General features: G+C 59.3%; 1 protein-coding gene across 1 annotated transcript; it reads right to left on the bottom strand.

The window, feature by feature from the left end:
- Positions 1 to 2194: 2194 nt before the first annotated feature.
- PPP1R9B (protein phosphatase 1 regulatory subunit 9B) lies at positions 2195 to 15550 on the bottom strand. The gene is given in 12 exon segments (XM_037494042.1): positions 2195 to 3859; positions 4040 to 4136; positions 4408 to 4637; positions 5568 to 5621; positions 5721 to 5873; positions 6458 to 6593; positions 7592 to 7696; positions 8847 to 8967; positions 10144 to 10276; positions 14126 to 14610; positions 14613 to 15386; positions 15389 to 15550. Coding segments are annotated over 12 exon segments (2436 nt in total). The 5' UTR covers positions 15483 to 15550; the 3' UTR covers positions 2195 to 3805.
- Positions 15551 to 16485: the final 935 nt, after the last annotated feature.

Genomic DNA, 16485 nt, shown 5'->3' with positions numbered 1-16485 from the left:
GGGGTTGCAGGCCAGCCGGGGAAGATAATGTAATAATCAACAACTAACCACCACACTTCTGTGACTTAGGAGGTGCCAGGCACTGTACTAAGCATTTTTTTTAGATTATTTCTTATCACCCTCACAATAAAGGCAGGAGTTAGTTGTTGCTATTTCCCCTATTTTAAGACAAGAAAATGGAGACTTAGAAGAATGAGAATAGTTAGTTCAAGAGCAAGGGGTAAGGATGGCCAAAGGAGCTCAGAGCTGAGGGGGAAGGTGTGCAGTGTAGACTTTGAGCTCCCTGATTGGAGTCTCTGCAGTCACAGGTCTCCAAGGGAACAGGGGAGGTGGCACATTGAAGCCAGGATGGTGGCCAGACCGTAAATGAAAACAGAACTAATAACCTTTGGGGGCTGAAGGTATCTAAGATCTGTGTGAGTTTTCAGTTCTCTGGGTGACAGTTTAGGCTTTGTCTGGGTTTTTTAAAAAGAGGATGTGACTTGTGAAGTTCTGGTAAGATTTGAGTAGGGGGCTGGAGTTGGGGGGATTGATTATATAACCCCTGTAGATCCCAAAGGAATGGGTATGAAATGTCAGTGCTGGGGGGCAGGTTCTGTGGGTGTCTGTCAGGCCAAAGGACTTGGAGAACCCCCTGTTCCCAGTGATGCCTAAGCTTCTGAGAGTTGAGAAGCCCCCTTATCTGATTTTACTGCCTTATGGCAAATGTTGGGGTTGTAGCACACACACTCAAACTCCTAAGAACTGAGCAGGTGACAGGGCAGAGCTGTGACAAGCCTCACAGAAGTCTGCCCATCCCCCTAGACACAGCCCCAAACATGGACAGTGTCCTGGGTGAGTCGCATACTAAGCCTGAGAAACCGTCACCATACCTCACACAACACCCAAAGTCACACAACACACTGAGACATGAGCAATTACTTGGCCCACCTTTTAGAACAATGTGAAGGCACCCCATCGAATCCACAGGACAGATGGGCAGCTGGGCCCTGTCCTGAATACTTAACCCCTGTCAGACCAGCAGAATCCCTCACCATGACCCTCCATGTCTGCCTTCCCTCCTTGCAAGGCCCAGCCACTGTACTTCTTGGCTAGGCTTCCTGTGACCTCTAATTCTGGAGCCATGACCTGTGACCTTGTGGTTTGGTGGTCTCTGATCCTGGGGTTCAGCCACCTGGATCTGTCTTCAGCATTTCCAGGGACCTCAGGGTATTACAGGGATGATCCACTTGGAGAAACTGTCTTGAGAGATATGGTCGCCATCCCCAAGCTTCCAGATGACCCTCAGGCTTAAACAGGTCCTATGTGGCCCTGAAGTGGAGAACTAGGGTTTTTGGTTGGAAGCTATGAGAAGCCAGAATTTGACTTGAGACTTATATGACAGAATCATCCACAAGTTAGTTGCTCCCTTAGAAACTAAGGGATTTAGTTTCTACTCATCATGAGAGGCTACTCATCTTGGGTGACCTTGAAGGACCTAATATTGGGAGTTCTGTTTTTTAAGCCAAAGGGGAATGTCTCCCCATGGGGGCCAGGTCATGGAATCCAAGTGCTTTGTGCTTAGGTTCTCAAATATGTACACAGAAAAAGGAAAGGCTGGTGCTGGGGACAGCCACAACCTGGGGCCTCACACCCATCCCTGGCACTTCACCAAAGCCGGTCCCTGAATCCTAGCATGTGAACTCAGAAGACCCACTCTATTAGAGCAGGTGAGTTAGCAAGCAGACCTGCTGGTCCAGAGCTTAGGGCTAGGACCACCTAAGGCCTCTCAGGCTGCCCCAGAGGTATTCTCTAGAACCCTGAAGACAGAACTGCTCTGACATTTCACCTTCCAGTCCCAGGTAACCTTTGAGTCTTCAATTACCTCACACAAGATCCCTCAGAGTACGGACTCGGGGTACCCTGATCTGACGACTTCTCAGGGGAGGGAAGGTATGGGTTCACCTTACCGCAGCTACCCCAGTCCATGGATCCCATCAGAGGTCTTGTAAAAAGAGATATTCAGTGGGCGTGAGTAACACTCTAGAAACCTCAGTCCTTCCCAGGAGGACTGGCTAAAAAAACGTAAGTGCTGATGGGGACAGTGGTGGTGGAGAGCAATTTTGCTGAAACCAGGAGTGGACAAGATCCTCAGTGTCGGAGGCAGCGCTGGCATCCCTGCCCCTCCCCCCGAATCAAGAAACCAGGCAGCGAGGCTCTGGGGGCTGCTTTTATGGGGACGACCTGACAGAGGGCATGGTCCGTACAAAACCGGGAACAATACATACATATATATATTATATACAGAGACGCGGTCCTGCGGGGGCGGGGCGGGGGCAGCCATTGGTCCGAGAAACCGGAAGTGCCCCGTCCGGACCCGCCCCCAGGCCCCGCCCCCGCCTGCCCGGGCGGCGGAGGTGAAGTGCGCGGGCCGGGCGAGCCGAGGCAGCCTGCTCTTCCTAGGGTGGGGCACGACGGGGGGCAGGAGTGGGGCGGGGAGGGCAGGAAATACTGATCAATGGCACGGTCTATTTACAGGGGACGAAGAGAAGCCTAAACGGACGGGACAGGGGTTGTCTGTTTTTAAAAAATGAACAAAAACCCCAGGCTGGGGCAGGGGCATGAGGCAGGGGGGCAAAATGAGATGGATTCTGAAAGTGGAGAGACCTGGGGGTTTGGGGGTCTCACTTCCCTTGGTCCAAGCCCCAATTTGGGGTTCAAGTGGGGAAACGGAGTCGATTTCACTTAGAAAGCAGGCTGCCAGCAAGGCGGCCCTGGTCTCCAAAAAGGTTAGTAGTAAAATTCTGCCCTCCAGTCAAAACAATGGAAAACAGTAGGGGTGGAGTGGGGTGAGGCTGAATCTCTGCGATGTTAGTACAAGGCTTCCAGGTGTGGCCCTGGGCAGGCAGGGCAGGGCAGGGCCTGGCTTTCCGGTAAGTAATGTGCCCCTGGCTGAAGACCAGGGTCTCTGCCGCCAGGCACCCTAAGCTGACCTCCTTTCACCCCTGGCATTCCCAGGCTTGACCAGGAGACCTGGACCCTAGAGAGGCCCTAGAACAGTTTCAGGAAGAGGTTATGGCTATTTGGCACCTGGGGACGGGGAGGCACAGGGAGAGCTTGAGGGCTGCTGCCCCAAGAAAGGGGGAGGTGGGGACCAAGTGTTCTGGATTCTCCCCCTTTCCTGCTCTTGCTCCCCCTTTCCCCAAGGACACATGAGAAATCAGTGCAGGGTCAGGCCCTGCCTCTAGGCTCTGGGGTGGACTCCATCCCTCCTGGGACGGGGACAGGTGAGGGAGGAGGTGTGGAGGCAGCCCCTCCCAGCAGGAGGGTGAGAACGCAACAGACAGCACAATGATGGGGGCAGGGGAAGGGCCAAGAAGGTAGAATCTCAAGTCAAGAGGCCCAGGGGCCACCCAGAAGCCCCATGGGCAGGGAGCAGCCTCCAAGTGGTGAGATGCTGGGAGAGCCCCCAGCCCCATTCCAGTCCAGAGACAAAGGCTGGAGGTTGTAAAGTCTGGCAGTTTGGTCTGCAGGTCCTTTTGTCCATCCACCACCCAGGCCAGCCCTCGGCATCCCTTGGCCTGCCTCTGCTTCAGCCCCTAGGGCGAGGAGGCCATCCTTCCAGCCACCTCTGTCTGCCTGGGCCACCTAAAGGGGGCCTGTGTATGGGCCCACTGGTCCCTGAAGCTGGGGGAGGTGGGGTGGAGGGGTGGGGGAGTCGGGGCACCTGTCCCCAGGCTGGTAGAGAGTGGGGTGGGGTATTGAGGACAGGGGAGGGAGGACAATGGGAGGGTATTCGTTATTGTCTGTCCAGGAATGATTCCTGTTAAGTAGAATTGGAGTTCCTCAGTGTTTGCAGGTTTCCTTCCAGCTCTGAGATCTAGAACACAAAGGGGAAAGGAGATCAGGCCTGGGCACAATGGCAGCATCCTGCCCCTGCTGCCCCCCTAGGTCAGTAGCATGATCCCCACCCCACTTCAGGGTCCACAGAGGGGGTGCTCCATGGAGGCAGACTGCTGCTCTCCAGAGGGCCCTGCCTCTAGGGCAACCCCAGGCCTACCTTGTCCAGGAGCTTATCCATCTCCTCCTTCCTAGCCAGCTCTGACTCCTCCAGAACCCGACGCTGGGCTGTCTCCTTTTTCAGGAACTCAATCTCCCTGGGGATTGGGGTGGGGGAACAGACGTGGGTAAGATTGTGTGGTCTGGCTTCCATCCAGGGTGTCTCAGGGTCTTCAACCCTGTCCTCAGCTGTTCTCTGTCAGGGGTCCCAGATCTTTTCAAAGCTTCTGGGGCCTAGTCTTTCCCTGTCCAGCTACCCTCCAACTTCCGTACGCCTTTCTTCCTTACTTAGCTGGGGGTGGGGAGCAACAACCACCAGACCTCTCCGTCCTCCCCGGCCCAGCCCCCCAGTACCCGGCTGCAGCGTACTTCTGCTGGTAGTCTTTGATGAGCCGCTTGGCTTTGCTGTACTTGCGCTCCAGTGCCTGGTACTGGGCCTGTGTCTCCCGAAGGTGCTCATCCACAGCCTGGCACAAGCTCTGGGCCTCGCCCCAGTAGCCCTCCAGTTTCTCCATGCGCTCCTTGTTCTCTTCCACACTCTGCTCCAGCTGGGCCTTCTCCACCCGCCAACGCCCCTTCTCCTGCTCTAGGCCTTGCAGCTGAGAGGAACAAGTAGCATGGGTTGGAGGGGCCAGAGGAGACAAAGCACACCCCAGCCTGGGACCAGGGCCAGAGTCTGCGTGATTCGTGTAGATAGGGAACCCACTGCCCCCCACCCTCTTTGCTGAGCCTGAGAACTGATTGTTGAGAGGAAAGTTTCCTTGCCAAGCTCACAAGGGTTTGTAGTGAGATGACAGATGTAAAGCAGGCCAGGGAGGCTCACCCCTGCCCTGTCTCCTAACTGCAGCTCTGGCCCCAATGACTACCCTGCTCCTGCAGCTTCTTGAACAATCCTGGCTCCTCTCACAGCCCCCAGCCCAATAGCCAGGAGTGTACACACTCAATTGGGAGTGTGTATGGGGGCACTGTGTCTGCAGGGCCTCTCTGCTCCCTGTCTCTCCCCAGCATACTGGAAGCTGGAACTCCCAGCTCATACAGATTTTTAACATGAAGATTGTGTGTCTACATGCCTGGAGCATGTGGCACCCTGTCTGCTTGGGTATCTTTATCTGTGTCATGTGTGTCACTATCAGGCAGTGTCAGCACGAGCACCTCTGTGAGAACAGAAGTTCCTATGACACTCGTCCTGAGCAACAGCCATGCCTGTGCGTGTCCCCTCTGGCCAAGGCCCCTGGATGCAACCTTGTGCAGCAGGGATCTAGCATCTCCATGTTATGTCAGCGGAGAGGGTGTCCCCAGGTGCCGGGGGTCCTAGCTGGCTTGTGTCTGTCTCTATCTCTCTGAGTGGTTTGCATTTGTGGCTGGGCTTGTATGTAGGGGACAAGCATGGACTGTATGAATGGAAGACACCTCAGTATAACAGCTGTGCTTGAGGGTGGTGGACAGTTGTTGCTGTATACAGGTGTGAAGGTGGGGGGTGGCACCCCCCGATTTTGCCCCCCCCCACCGTTGTCCCCCCACAGCCTCACCTTTCTTTTCAGCTGCTGTATCTCTGCCTCGGTCACAGCATGCTTGATCTGGAGCTGTGGGGCAGAGGGCTGTGCTCAGCTCTGCAGGGCTGCAGGATAGGATGCTGGCCTGGCCTGACCCTTCACCGCCCCCATAACCCCTCCTCCTCCCACCTCCTTGAACTTATGCACCAGCTTCTCAGGCTCCATGTCCACAGGGGACAATGCATCCTCATTCTCCGCCAGCTCGAACACCTCAATGGCCATCTCACCACCTGGGAATGTGGGGCTCAGCTCCTCATCCTCGTCAGTGGCATATTCTCCGGTCTGCAAAGGGACAGGAGGCTGAGTACCCAGCCACACCAGCCTCCCTCGCCCTGATGACCAGGGCTTAGGTGGGCAGCAGTCTGCCCAGCTCACACAGGGGCAGCACCCAGGGGCATGATTCATGTTGTCCTCGTTAGACTGAGCCCCACCAGAGGTATGGTTTATCTCCCCCTGGGAGCCCCTTGAAGGGAGAGGTAGTTCCTCCATAAGTCTGGGACCCCCAGAGAAACAGCCTGTACTTTCACCATCACACTACAGGTCCTGAGTTCTAGGGCTGTCTCCTCCCTGGGATCAAGCCCCATGAGGTTAGTGGCTGCGTCCTGCCCTCCGAACGGGGGCTCTTTGAGGGACTTGTGTTTTAATTGTAGGACAGAAAGGGTGTCTGAAGACAGTGTATGACTTCTCCACTAGACTAGAGGTTCTTTGAGGGAAGGATCTACATGGCCTCCCTCAGACCGGGGTCCCCAGAAATAGGGAATTGCACTCTGGACTTCACAGGGCTTGGGAAAGACACAGGGTGCATGTAATGCTTCATTTGGCCACCAGGGGCCAGCAAAACTAGCAGCCAGTCCAGGGGTCCCTACCTCCTCGTCATCCTCCCCATACTGGGCGTATCTCTGCTCCATCATTTCCCGCTGCCATCGCTCCTGCTCCAGGGTCTGCTGAATTAGCTGGGCCACCTCGCTCTGCTCGCCTGGCCGCTCCCGGCCAATCATAAACCTGCAAGGACACCAGCATCATCACCGGCTTTTGTCCTCAGCTGAGTAATGCCACCATCCTCCCTGCTGGTCCTCCCCTTTCCAAACTCACACCTTCCCAGGGGAGGTGAAATGAGAGGGCTGAGTCCAGAGGCTGCAGAATGTTAATAATGAATGGAGGAGCCGGGGACTTATTGGGTTTCCTTCCCAGGAGTGGCAGAAGGTCCACTAGCCCTCCTGGCCAGTTCTGAGGAGGAACTTCAGGCTGGGAGCAGGGGACATGCGTTCAGGAGCTGCCAGTAGAGTGCTCTCCCCTACCACTAGGGAGAAAATGAGGCAGGGGAATGGTGGAACTGGCCTGTGCCAGCAGGGCTGGGCTCTGGAGGTGTGTCTTGTGTGCACTCCAAAGCCCTGAGCCTCAGGAAGGGGCGGGATGATGGGCACTGGAGATTAGGATAGAGAGGAAATAGTGGAACTTCCAGGCACCAGCCCCTCCTCTCAGTGGCCACCCACATCCTGTTTCATTCTCTCCACCACCCTTTCCTGGGGGCAGTGCCCCTCTTGGGGGAAGCAGGTAGTGGTCCCTGAATCTTATGCCAGAGATAGACTCCCTTAATATACAAGCCAGGGAGGAGAATTCCCCCAAGATTATAGGCTGGTTAAGAGGGAGGGATCAAGTACCCAGTTGTAGGACCCTAATTTGATGGTGCTCTCCCTAAACATGTTGGATCTTCAATGAATGAGTTGGGACATGCAGAAGGAAGGGGAATAAGTTGAGGTTTCAGTTTGGAGGTGCAGTGAGCCTTGAAGCCTAAGTGCTGTGAGGAGCAGTGATTGGGGGCGAAGGCGGGCAGGGGTCACAGGGCTGGGGATCCAGGCCTAGCAATTCCTTCAGCAATTCCTCACTAAGTTGGGCTTCCCAGAACCCTAGCTGGGTATGAGCAGGTAAGTCAGGAGATGGATGAGGCCCAAGCCTTCTGCCTGCACCCACTCCCCGCCCACGGCCCTCTGGGACCTCACCGCACGCGGCCCTTGGTGTTCCGGAGCACAGAGGCTGCGAAGCTCTGGGTCACTCCCACCAGACTCGTTCCATCCACCTCCACCAGAAGGTCGTTCACCTGGATTCTAGGGGAGGCAACACTGGTTAGGGGGTCATGAGGAGCTGGGATAAGTTGGACCCTCCCATCAGAAATCGAGGCTCAGTCCCTCTAGGGACCTGGTGCTTTGTCTAATGACATAAAATACATGAGGCCAGGGGCCCAGATATCAGCCAGGCCCATTTGCACGATTGCGACCTGGCCAACAAAACACACAGGCTTCCAGGCCCAGGAGGGTGAGAGCACACTTGGGTGACAGTCACATTCTTGTCCCCTCCTCCATCACACCTGACAGCAGTGTGACATCCACAGAGCACATCACCACAAACACACACACACACACACACAAGTGTGGGCCCGCAGCACATGTGACACCAGCCCTCTGCACAGACCTGACCCTGCAGACTTCCTCCAGAATGCTCCACAGGGTCACCTTGCCCCATGGAGATGCATGGCACCGACCTAGCCCCCTGTGGCATGGGAAGCCCTTGTTTGCCTCGCAATAGAGAATGGGGGTGGTCTATGAAGGAGTTGGGGACCCCTGGCCACCTCCTTCCTCCTGTGCCACCTCCTGCAGCGCTCCATGTGGAAATGGAGGAAGTGGCTATTTTTTTTACAAAGGCCCATGTATACAATAACAAACAGCTCACTCCACACACCCCACAGCAGGCGCGAGCTGGGACACATTCACACAAGCAAACTGCCAACAGAGCACCATGGGACTGGCTCTGGAATTAGGAGGCTAAGTGAGAGGGTGGGGATTGCCACCTTCCTTTTCTCTGCTTCCCCCAGGCCGTTGGGGCTTCCCAGGAGCAAGGCCTCATCACTGACCCTCAAGGGCCTGGCGTTAGCCCTACTACAGGGTCAGGGACTGGGTATTTGCTGAATGAAAAAAGAATGCTTGACAGTACTCCACCCTCTATACAACCCCCACTCCCTGCTCTCCCTGCCACAGCCCAGAACACTCCAAACCATATGCCACACCCCCCCACACCTCCCATGGCCCCTAGAATGCAAGCTCCCTGAGGGTACAGGCCCTATTTGTTTTGTTTACTGCCGTATCCCGAGGTCCTGGGCCAGCACCTGGTGCAGAAGTAATCCCCAAACACCTGAACCCCGCACAGGGATGGATCTATCTCACCCCATAGACACTGGCTGCTGGGGAAGGGCGGGCATACCTGCCGTCCCGATGGGCTGCACCCCCCTCAGTCACCGTCTTGACAAAGATGCCCAGCTTCTCCAGGCCCATGTCTGCTCCAGCCCCCATGCCGATGATGCTGATGCCCAGACCCTCGGAGTCTGTGGAGCAGAGAGTCGTGAGATGCCAAGGGGTGGGGCTGGGGAGATCTGAAGAGGCCCCAGCCCGGTTTGCAGGGCACAGAGTAAAAGATCCCCCATATTCACCCTCACTCTGCATGCACACTCATGCACAGAGATCCTCTAATTGGACCTCAACTGTGTCCTGTCCACCCCGTTGGCCAAGCCAACCAGGATTCTCCTGGGTCACTCCCTGCCTAGGAGGGAGACTATGAGTGTGTGGCTCGACAGGGTGGGGTGGCCATAGCCAGTTTGGTGTTCTTCTCTAAGCAACTTCATCCATACTCACAGCCTCCATGACCAAAACCCCCTGCCTTTCTCTGCTAAGGCCCTCTCCACAGCTTCCCCACCTGCCTCAGGGGCCTGACATCCAAACTCAGAAGTCCCCCTCCACTCGCTGGGGATGAGGGAATGGCACCACCATCTACTGGCTGCCAGGTCTGGTGACAATGGATTCCTCTCCCCTCCCCACAGCCTCTGCCTGAGCCAAATACCCCACATCCTGCCCATTCTGCCTCCCAAGGACCTCTCAAGTCCACCCACTTCCTGCACGGCCATCATCCTGTCTACACCACTGCAGTCTCTCGCCATCTACTTGTGACTCTCCCCTCATCACAGCCTGAAGCTGTGGCCTTTCTAGAATCACTTTCTAGAGCCTTGTAATGGCTCCCGGTGCATCTTAGGATGGTCCTTTACAAGGTCTACAGGCCTTGTCTGCACATCTGCTCCCTCTGCTCAAATCCAGCCAAGCCTCTCCTTTCTTCCCTATATTCTACCCTGAATTCCTCCTCTTCCGAGCTCAATTCAAGCTTACTTCCTTGGGGAATCCCCCCAAGTCTGGTGACATCCCCCATTAAATGCTGCTATGGAGGCCGCCCCCTCCCCCCACCGCACTGCACCTATTACAGACACAAGGACTTAGATGTGCTGTTCCCTCAATGTCCATCTCGCTGCAGAGAGGGAGATTGTTTTTGCCCATCATCGTGTGGCCAACACACAGCCAGGACCAGCCCACAGTGCCCCAGGGAGCTGAAGCAGAACTATCATGGTGGGAGTGATGCAAAGGATGGAGTTGGGGCCCGGTCAGAGGGAGAAGCTGAACGTTCCTGTGGACGACTCTCCCTGAGGGAAGTCCGTCCCCTGGCCCCAGCCTCTTACCCTTCTCCAGCTCCACAGGGAACAGCTCCAACCTCTCCACACGTTTCTCCAGCTCGTACTCAGCGGAGGCGGCCATGGGGTCCACATCCTCATTGCGGCGATCATAGTCCTCATTGGAGTAGGTGCTGAACACCTGGGGGGGGCGGCTGGTCAGAGGGGCCCTCTGAGGGCCAGGGCAGCCCCAGCACGGGGAGCTGTGGGCCGCTGCCCACTGCCGTGTCCTCCTGCCACAGGCCTTCCCCAGGTTGGAGGTGATGAGGCCTCCCCAACCCCACGTGACTGACCCCAGTTTGAAGCAAAGGCCATTCTAGTCCAAAGCTCCTGGGGCAAGACAGAAAGGGACTCAGTCTTGCTCAATCTACACTGTTATTCTTTTGTAGCCCAAGTGATAGGAGCATAATCCCCTGTGGAAGGAAAAGAAGGGTCCTGGAGAAATCATCAGACTACCAACCCTGGTCTCTAGGCCAGAGACCAACAGAGGGGACCAGCAGAGAGACAGTGAGAGGGAGCACCTAGAGAGCCAGCCAGGGGCAAGGGTGGGCTCAGACTGATGCAGACAGACAGCAGGAGAGAGGGAGGGACAGGCTGGGGGAAGAGGGGAAGAGGAGGAGGGGAGGAAGAACGGAGAAGATGCTGGAGGATGCCAGATGGGGAGAGAGGGGGGAGTGGGGTGTCAGACAAGAAGGGGGGAGAGAGGGATGGAAAGAGGCAGAAGGGCACCCAGAACCTGTTTGACCTGAACTTGACATTGGGGGGGGCGAGGGAGGGGGGCAGGACCACCTCTACCCCCTGGGAGAAAGGGCAGGCCCTCCCTCAACAACCACTGCCCCACCTGCAGGGCCAAGCCTGTCTGCCTCCAGAACCACAGCTCAGAGGTACACCCCTTATTCCCATGCATGAAGAGGCCCAGCTTGAGGCTGTTGCCCAGGACTCTGGTGACAGCAAGATCAGGGAAGTGGCAGCGGCTCCAGCACTATCCCTAGTGAACCCAGCTTCTAGAGGCCCAAAGGTAGCCCTGCCTTGTCCCCACGTTCTGTTCTCAGCAATAAAGAGAATCCCCCTGCCCAACCCTATTCTAAAGAACAGAGCAGGTAGGGCAGGGGTTCTGTAAAAGGGCCTAATTCTGGGCCCAAGCAAGGGTGGCCTCGGTGGGAGGTTAATGAGCACCATTTGGGGTACCATGACGTGTTCATGCTTCATTGCCTGCAGCGACAGGCTGGCACCACTTGGAGCCAAGCGGGGGCGAGGAAGGGTGGGAGCAGCTCTATCAAATGGCTGGGCCTGCGGCCTGAGGAGCCAGAATGGGCCCATCTCCTCAGAGGCCCCTGGCAGGGCCGTCTTCTCCAGGAGCAGGCTCCATGGGCACCCAGAGGGCAGTGGGCAGCAGCAACACTCAAGTCCCAGGCTTTGTTTGGGCTAGCTCAGTGTCATCCCCAGTCCCCTCCCCCCACAGAGGCTCACTCCCTCGGTGGGGGGTTCACAGAATTAGAAGCACAGCTGGGAGGGGCCTGTGTGGCCACTTAACTCACTGCCCTCAATTTTACAGCATCAGAGAAACTAAAACTCAGGCTCTTATAGCAGCCGTGGGCAATAGCTGGCAGTGGCCTAAGTCCCCTGGAGGGCCGGGCCACCCAGTCTGCTTGGTGCAAGACATCAGCTCTGTGACCCAAGGTCACCTGCCAGTGGTGGCGTGGGATGAGACCGCATCCATCTGGGTGCTCGCGGGCAGGCCCTGGCACACCAGCCCCAGGCCTGGGACAGGAACTGCCATGGGTTCAGCAAACGGTTTGGCCCACTTTTGTTCTGGGTTCCTTGACCCTCACCCTCTGCTCCAGCAGTAGGGTTCCCCCTTGTGTGTGCATGCACACACAGACACCCACAGATGCACATGACCTCTAAACCACCCTCAGTGCCTCCAGGGCTTTGCCCTCCCCTCTCTTCTCAGCCTTACAAATCCTGCCCGCTGCAGGAAACCCAGGCCTCCAGCTGAGAGGCCCCAGACCGCCCCCCCCCCTCACATTCCCACCATCATGTGCCTAGCCCATAAGAGAGAGTCCAGCACCCAATGCCCCAGCCCCAGATGACCATCTGGAATTGGGCTGTATTCCTAGTGGAAACTCCATAAAGGCAACAACTGGGTCATCTGCAGGGCACAAGCCCCTGGCCTTGTGTCCATGCAGGGATGGGGGCAGGGAGAGGGAAAACTGGGCCCGGGAAGCCCAGCGTGAGAGGCGGAAATCCCCACAAGGTCAAAAGTCAGACTTGAGAAGGCAGCACCACACACCACCGGTGAGCAGGTCACCAGGGAGTTGGGGAGCACTGCTCCAAATCAGGTGCTATTTTTTACCCAAAAATCAGGGTAAGGTGTCAAATATAGACAGTCAGAGGCCAAGGACTAAAAGACCAAACTCCACCTCTGAAGGGATCGGGCTGCGTGGAGAACTGGTGGCGGTGGTGCCTAAGTGTGTGTGTTTGGGGGTGGGGTCCTGACTCCCCATCCCCTTCCAGAGTGTCCCAAGAAAATTCTGAAACCTCACTTCCTTCTAGGGTCCCACAGCCTTCAGAGGGGGCGAGGGGACAGGAAAGGACTCCGAAGGTCACAGCCAGCGAGGGGCTGTCATGGGAGGGGAGTAGCACATTTCAGGCCCCTTGCTGGGGCGGGAGGTGGAAGAGGGACAGACGTGAAGATACTGGGGGTGGGTGAGAGGAAACTTGGGCAGCTTCAGTCCCCGCAGTAGTCATGGAAACTGCTGGCAAACAGCTGAGGGGTTGGCTGGGAAGGGGTAAAGGCTGGGCAGGGTCCAGGCCAAGGAAGTCCAAGAGCCTGGACACTCCATGGTCAGCCTGGGCTCTCTAAGCTACATGTGCCAGGCAAGAATGGAAGGTGCTGGTGGTAGGGGCTGGTGGTGCGGACTGTGGTTCTTAACTCTCAGGGGATGTCCCTCTCACCTCCTCTTCCAACTGTAACACTGCTCTGAGACTCTCAGGGCACTGGCACAACCCACAAATCTATCACCAAGAGTCATGTGCGGGTGGGTCACACCAAGACCCCCCCCAAAAGGGGAAGCTCCCATCCCCCAGGGTGCCGTCAGGGCACCCAGCAAATGTGGCCAGTGCACCTGTGGCCTGCCAAGACCCTGGGAGTCTGCCCTGTTGAGTAGCCAAGAGCATAGCCAGGCAGGTCCCTGCCAGGCACCCTGGGGGGTATCCCAGCCCCACCTCCTCCTCCAGGCCCTGCTGTAGACCTAGTCTGTCGCCCCCAAGTGTGTGTCCTTGTGGAACCCAGCACCTCTAGCCAGTGGGAGCCGGCCTACCACAGACCCCAGCGTCCCCAGCACCAGGACTTTCCCCCACCCCCAGTCACATGGCCCGAGGCCAGCTCACTCTTCTCCTTCCCTCTTTCACTTCTGCAAATTTGGGGTGGGGGCTCCAGACTGGGTAAGGAAGGGTTGCCGTCTCCCACACCTTGATTTTGGGAAGTTCCAGCTCCTCCCTCCCTCCCCTCTCTAGCTCCCAACCAGGAGAGCAGGGAGTGTGTCAGAGCACCCCCGACCCCCTCCCTCCTAGAGTGGAGTAGGGAGAATGTGAGGAGGCTGTCCTGAGGACACCCTCCCCCCCCACCCCCCCACATCTTCCTACCACCCAAGCCCCAGCCTCTGGGAGCCTCTGGAGGAAGGAATGTCTGGGAGAGGAAAGGAAAGCAGGTGCCCCAGCACCCCTGTGGGAGCGGAGCCGCCAGGGTTCCCGGGGGCGGGGCAGCGGCGGCAGAGGAACCTGAGGACAGGTCAGGGCAGGCCACGCTGGGCCTGAAAAACGTCCCCCTCTGACAAACAGCTGGAACTCCCCCACGCCCCCCCAGGGTGGTAACTTCTGGGAAGGGGGCTGGGTGGCAGGGGCTGACTCAGCCTGCCAGAGCCGGCAGGCAGGGCGGGGGCGACAGCATGCGCTGCAGGGGCGGCGGGGGGCGGCGGGGCGCACTCACTTGGATGGGCGCTGTGCTGAAATGGATCTTCCGGCTCGGGGCCGGGTCCTCTTCCTCGGAGAGCCCTGGGATCTCCACGCACCCCGACTCGGGCTCGTAGGGGGGCTCCCCATCCTCTTCGTCCTCGTCGTCCTCCTCCAGGGCGCTGCCCCCGGAGTCCTCCCCAAGCCCACTGTAGGCGCTCACGTCCACCAAGTCCGCCTCCGAGAAGTCCTCCTTCCTGGACTCATCCGCCTCCTCGGGGGCCAGGTCCGGGGCCCGGCCATTCCCCACCCCTCTCTCGGGCGCTGCCTCCTCCTCAGGGGCCACCTGGGCCTTGGGCTCCTCGGGCGCAGGGCTGGCTGGGGTTGCCAGGGCGCTGCCATTCTCCAGGGCCGCGTGGACCGTCACCTCCGCCTGGATCACCTCCCCGGGCGCGGCCTCGGCCTCCGACTCCCCGCTCTCCTCCACCTCCACCGGCTTAATCTTGCGCACCTCCCGGGGCTTGGGGGCGGCCGGGCGGGGGCCACTCGGTGCTGCGGGGGCTGCTGCCCTCCGGGGCCACGCTCCTTCTCCGCTGGGGCGTCCCCCGACGGGGCGGGCGGCGGCGGCGGCGGCTGGAACACCCGGGACCGCTTACTGACCAGCTTCGAGTTGACCTGGGGCGCCCCGGCGGCCGCGGCCCTGGGCAGCCCGGGCCCGCGGTGGAGGCCGGTCCTCGAGTCGGCCTTCTCGAAGACGGCGCTGAGCTGGCTGACCGTCGGCGACACGGCGTCGGCGTCCAGCTTGTCCAGCGCCTCGGTGCTGCCATTGAAGCGCACCACGACGTCCAGCTTCCGGTCCTGCAGGCCGGCGCGCTCCTGCCTCAGCAGCCGCCGCGCCGCGGCCTCCTTGTCGCCGCCCGCGGCCGCCGGGACGCTCCGTTCGAAGAGCTTGCGCGTCTCCTGCAGCCGCGACGGCGCGTGCGGCGGCGGCGCGGGCTGCGCCGAGGGCGCGGGCTTGGAGTCGAAGCGGCTCACGCGCTCGGACACGCTGGTGCCCAGCTTGAGCAGGGCGCTGTGGTCCACGTTCTCGTTGAGGCTGCTGGCCCGCGGCAGCGACAGGCGCACGCCGCGCTCGGGCGCCCGCAGGGCCTCGGTGGGGCCCGCGCCGCCGCCCGCCTCGCCCGGCGGCCCCGCCGGGGTGCCCATCTGCAGGAACATACTTTTGATGCGGTGGACGTTGGAGCCATATTTCTTGTGGTGGGCCGCCTTGGGTGCCTCGTCCGGCCCGGGCGCGTCCGCGGCTTCAGCGCCTGGATGCCCGCCTCGTAGGCGCTGCGGTGCGGGGAGGCGCTCCGGAGGGGACCCCCGGGCCCCCGCGGCTCCGTCTTCATCATGATGGGGGGAGCCGGGTTCGCATCCCCGGGCTTCCCGCTCCCCCCCTCCAACAGGCGGCTCGCCAAGTCGGGACCACCGCCCCCGCCCCCCCGAAAAAAGAAACCCCCGAAGGGCCCTTTTAGGCTCCCCCCCAAAAAAAATCAGCTGCCCAAAACAGATAACCCCGCTTTAAAAAAATTAAAAAAAAAAAAGCCAACAAAAAACCCACGAGTGCCCTGTGTGGGTCGCCTCCCCCAGTCAGGCTGCCGGAGACGGCCGCCCCCCGCCCCCCGCCCCGAGCCCCGGCCGCCCGCGGCGGTCGCCCCCACCCAAATCGAAAAACGGCGTCCGGGGCCGGCGGCGCCGCGCGCCCAGCCCGAGAAGCAGCGCGGAGGCGCCGGCTCACATCGTCCGAGGCGGTGTCAGCGGGGCTGGCAGCCCGGGCGGCCCCCGCCCCGGCCCGGGGCCTCGGCTCTCAGCGGGCCCGGCATCCCGGCACCCGGGGCTCTCCGCGGACCCCGCCGCTGCGCGCCGCGCCTCCCTCCCTCCCTCCCTCCCCCCGCGCCCCGAGCCTCGGTCTTTCTCTGGCTCTGCCCGAGCCGCGGCTGCCGGGGACCGAGCGGCTGCCCTTCTCGCCGCCGCCGCTGGGGGACTGGCACCTCTGGGTCCTAAAGGGATCGGATTTCCGGGGCCAGAGCCTGTGATCCCTCCCCTTCCCTCCGTCTGAAGGTGTCCCTGCCCCTGCCGGGCCCTCGCCGGCAGCCTTCCGCCGACCCCGGCCCTGCCCGGCGCGCTGCGGCCCTTCTGTCCCCACCTCTGACTGTGGCTGATCACAGCCCGCAGAACCGCACCCCGACTGTGTATTGGGGGAAGCCATCCAGCCACAGTGGTCTCAGTGCGGGTTGTGGGTGGGGGGGTCCCTCTGCACCCTAAATGTGAAGGGAGATCAGTGGGAAGGAGCAAAGGGTTATTTCCTTCAAGATCCATAGGGTTCCCTGGTGTGGTTTAAGGCCATCATCAAAA

The sequence above is a fragment of the Talpa occidentalis genome, unplaced genomic scaffold, assembly GCF_014898055.3.
Source record: "Talpa occidentalis isolate TD23 unplaced genomic scaffold, MPIMG_talOcc4v2.1 talOcc4.7, whole genome shotgun sequence".
NCBI classification, from domain to species: Eukaryota; Metazoa; Chordata; class Mammalia; order Eulipotyphla; family Talpidae; genus Talpa; species Talpa occidentalis.
The sequence above is the reverse complement of the archived record's forward strand: the minus strand, read 5'-3'. Positions and strand labels throughout refer to the sequence as shown.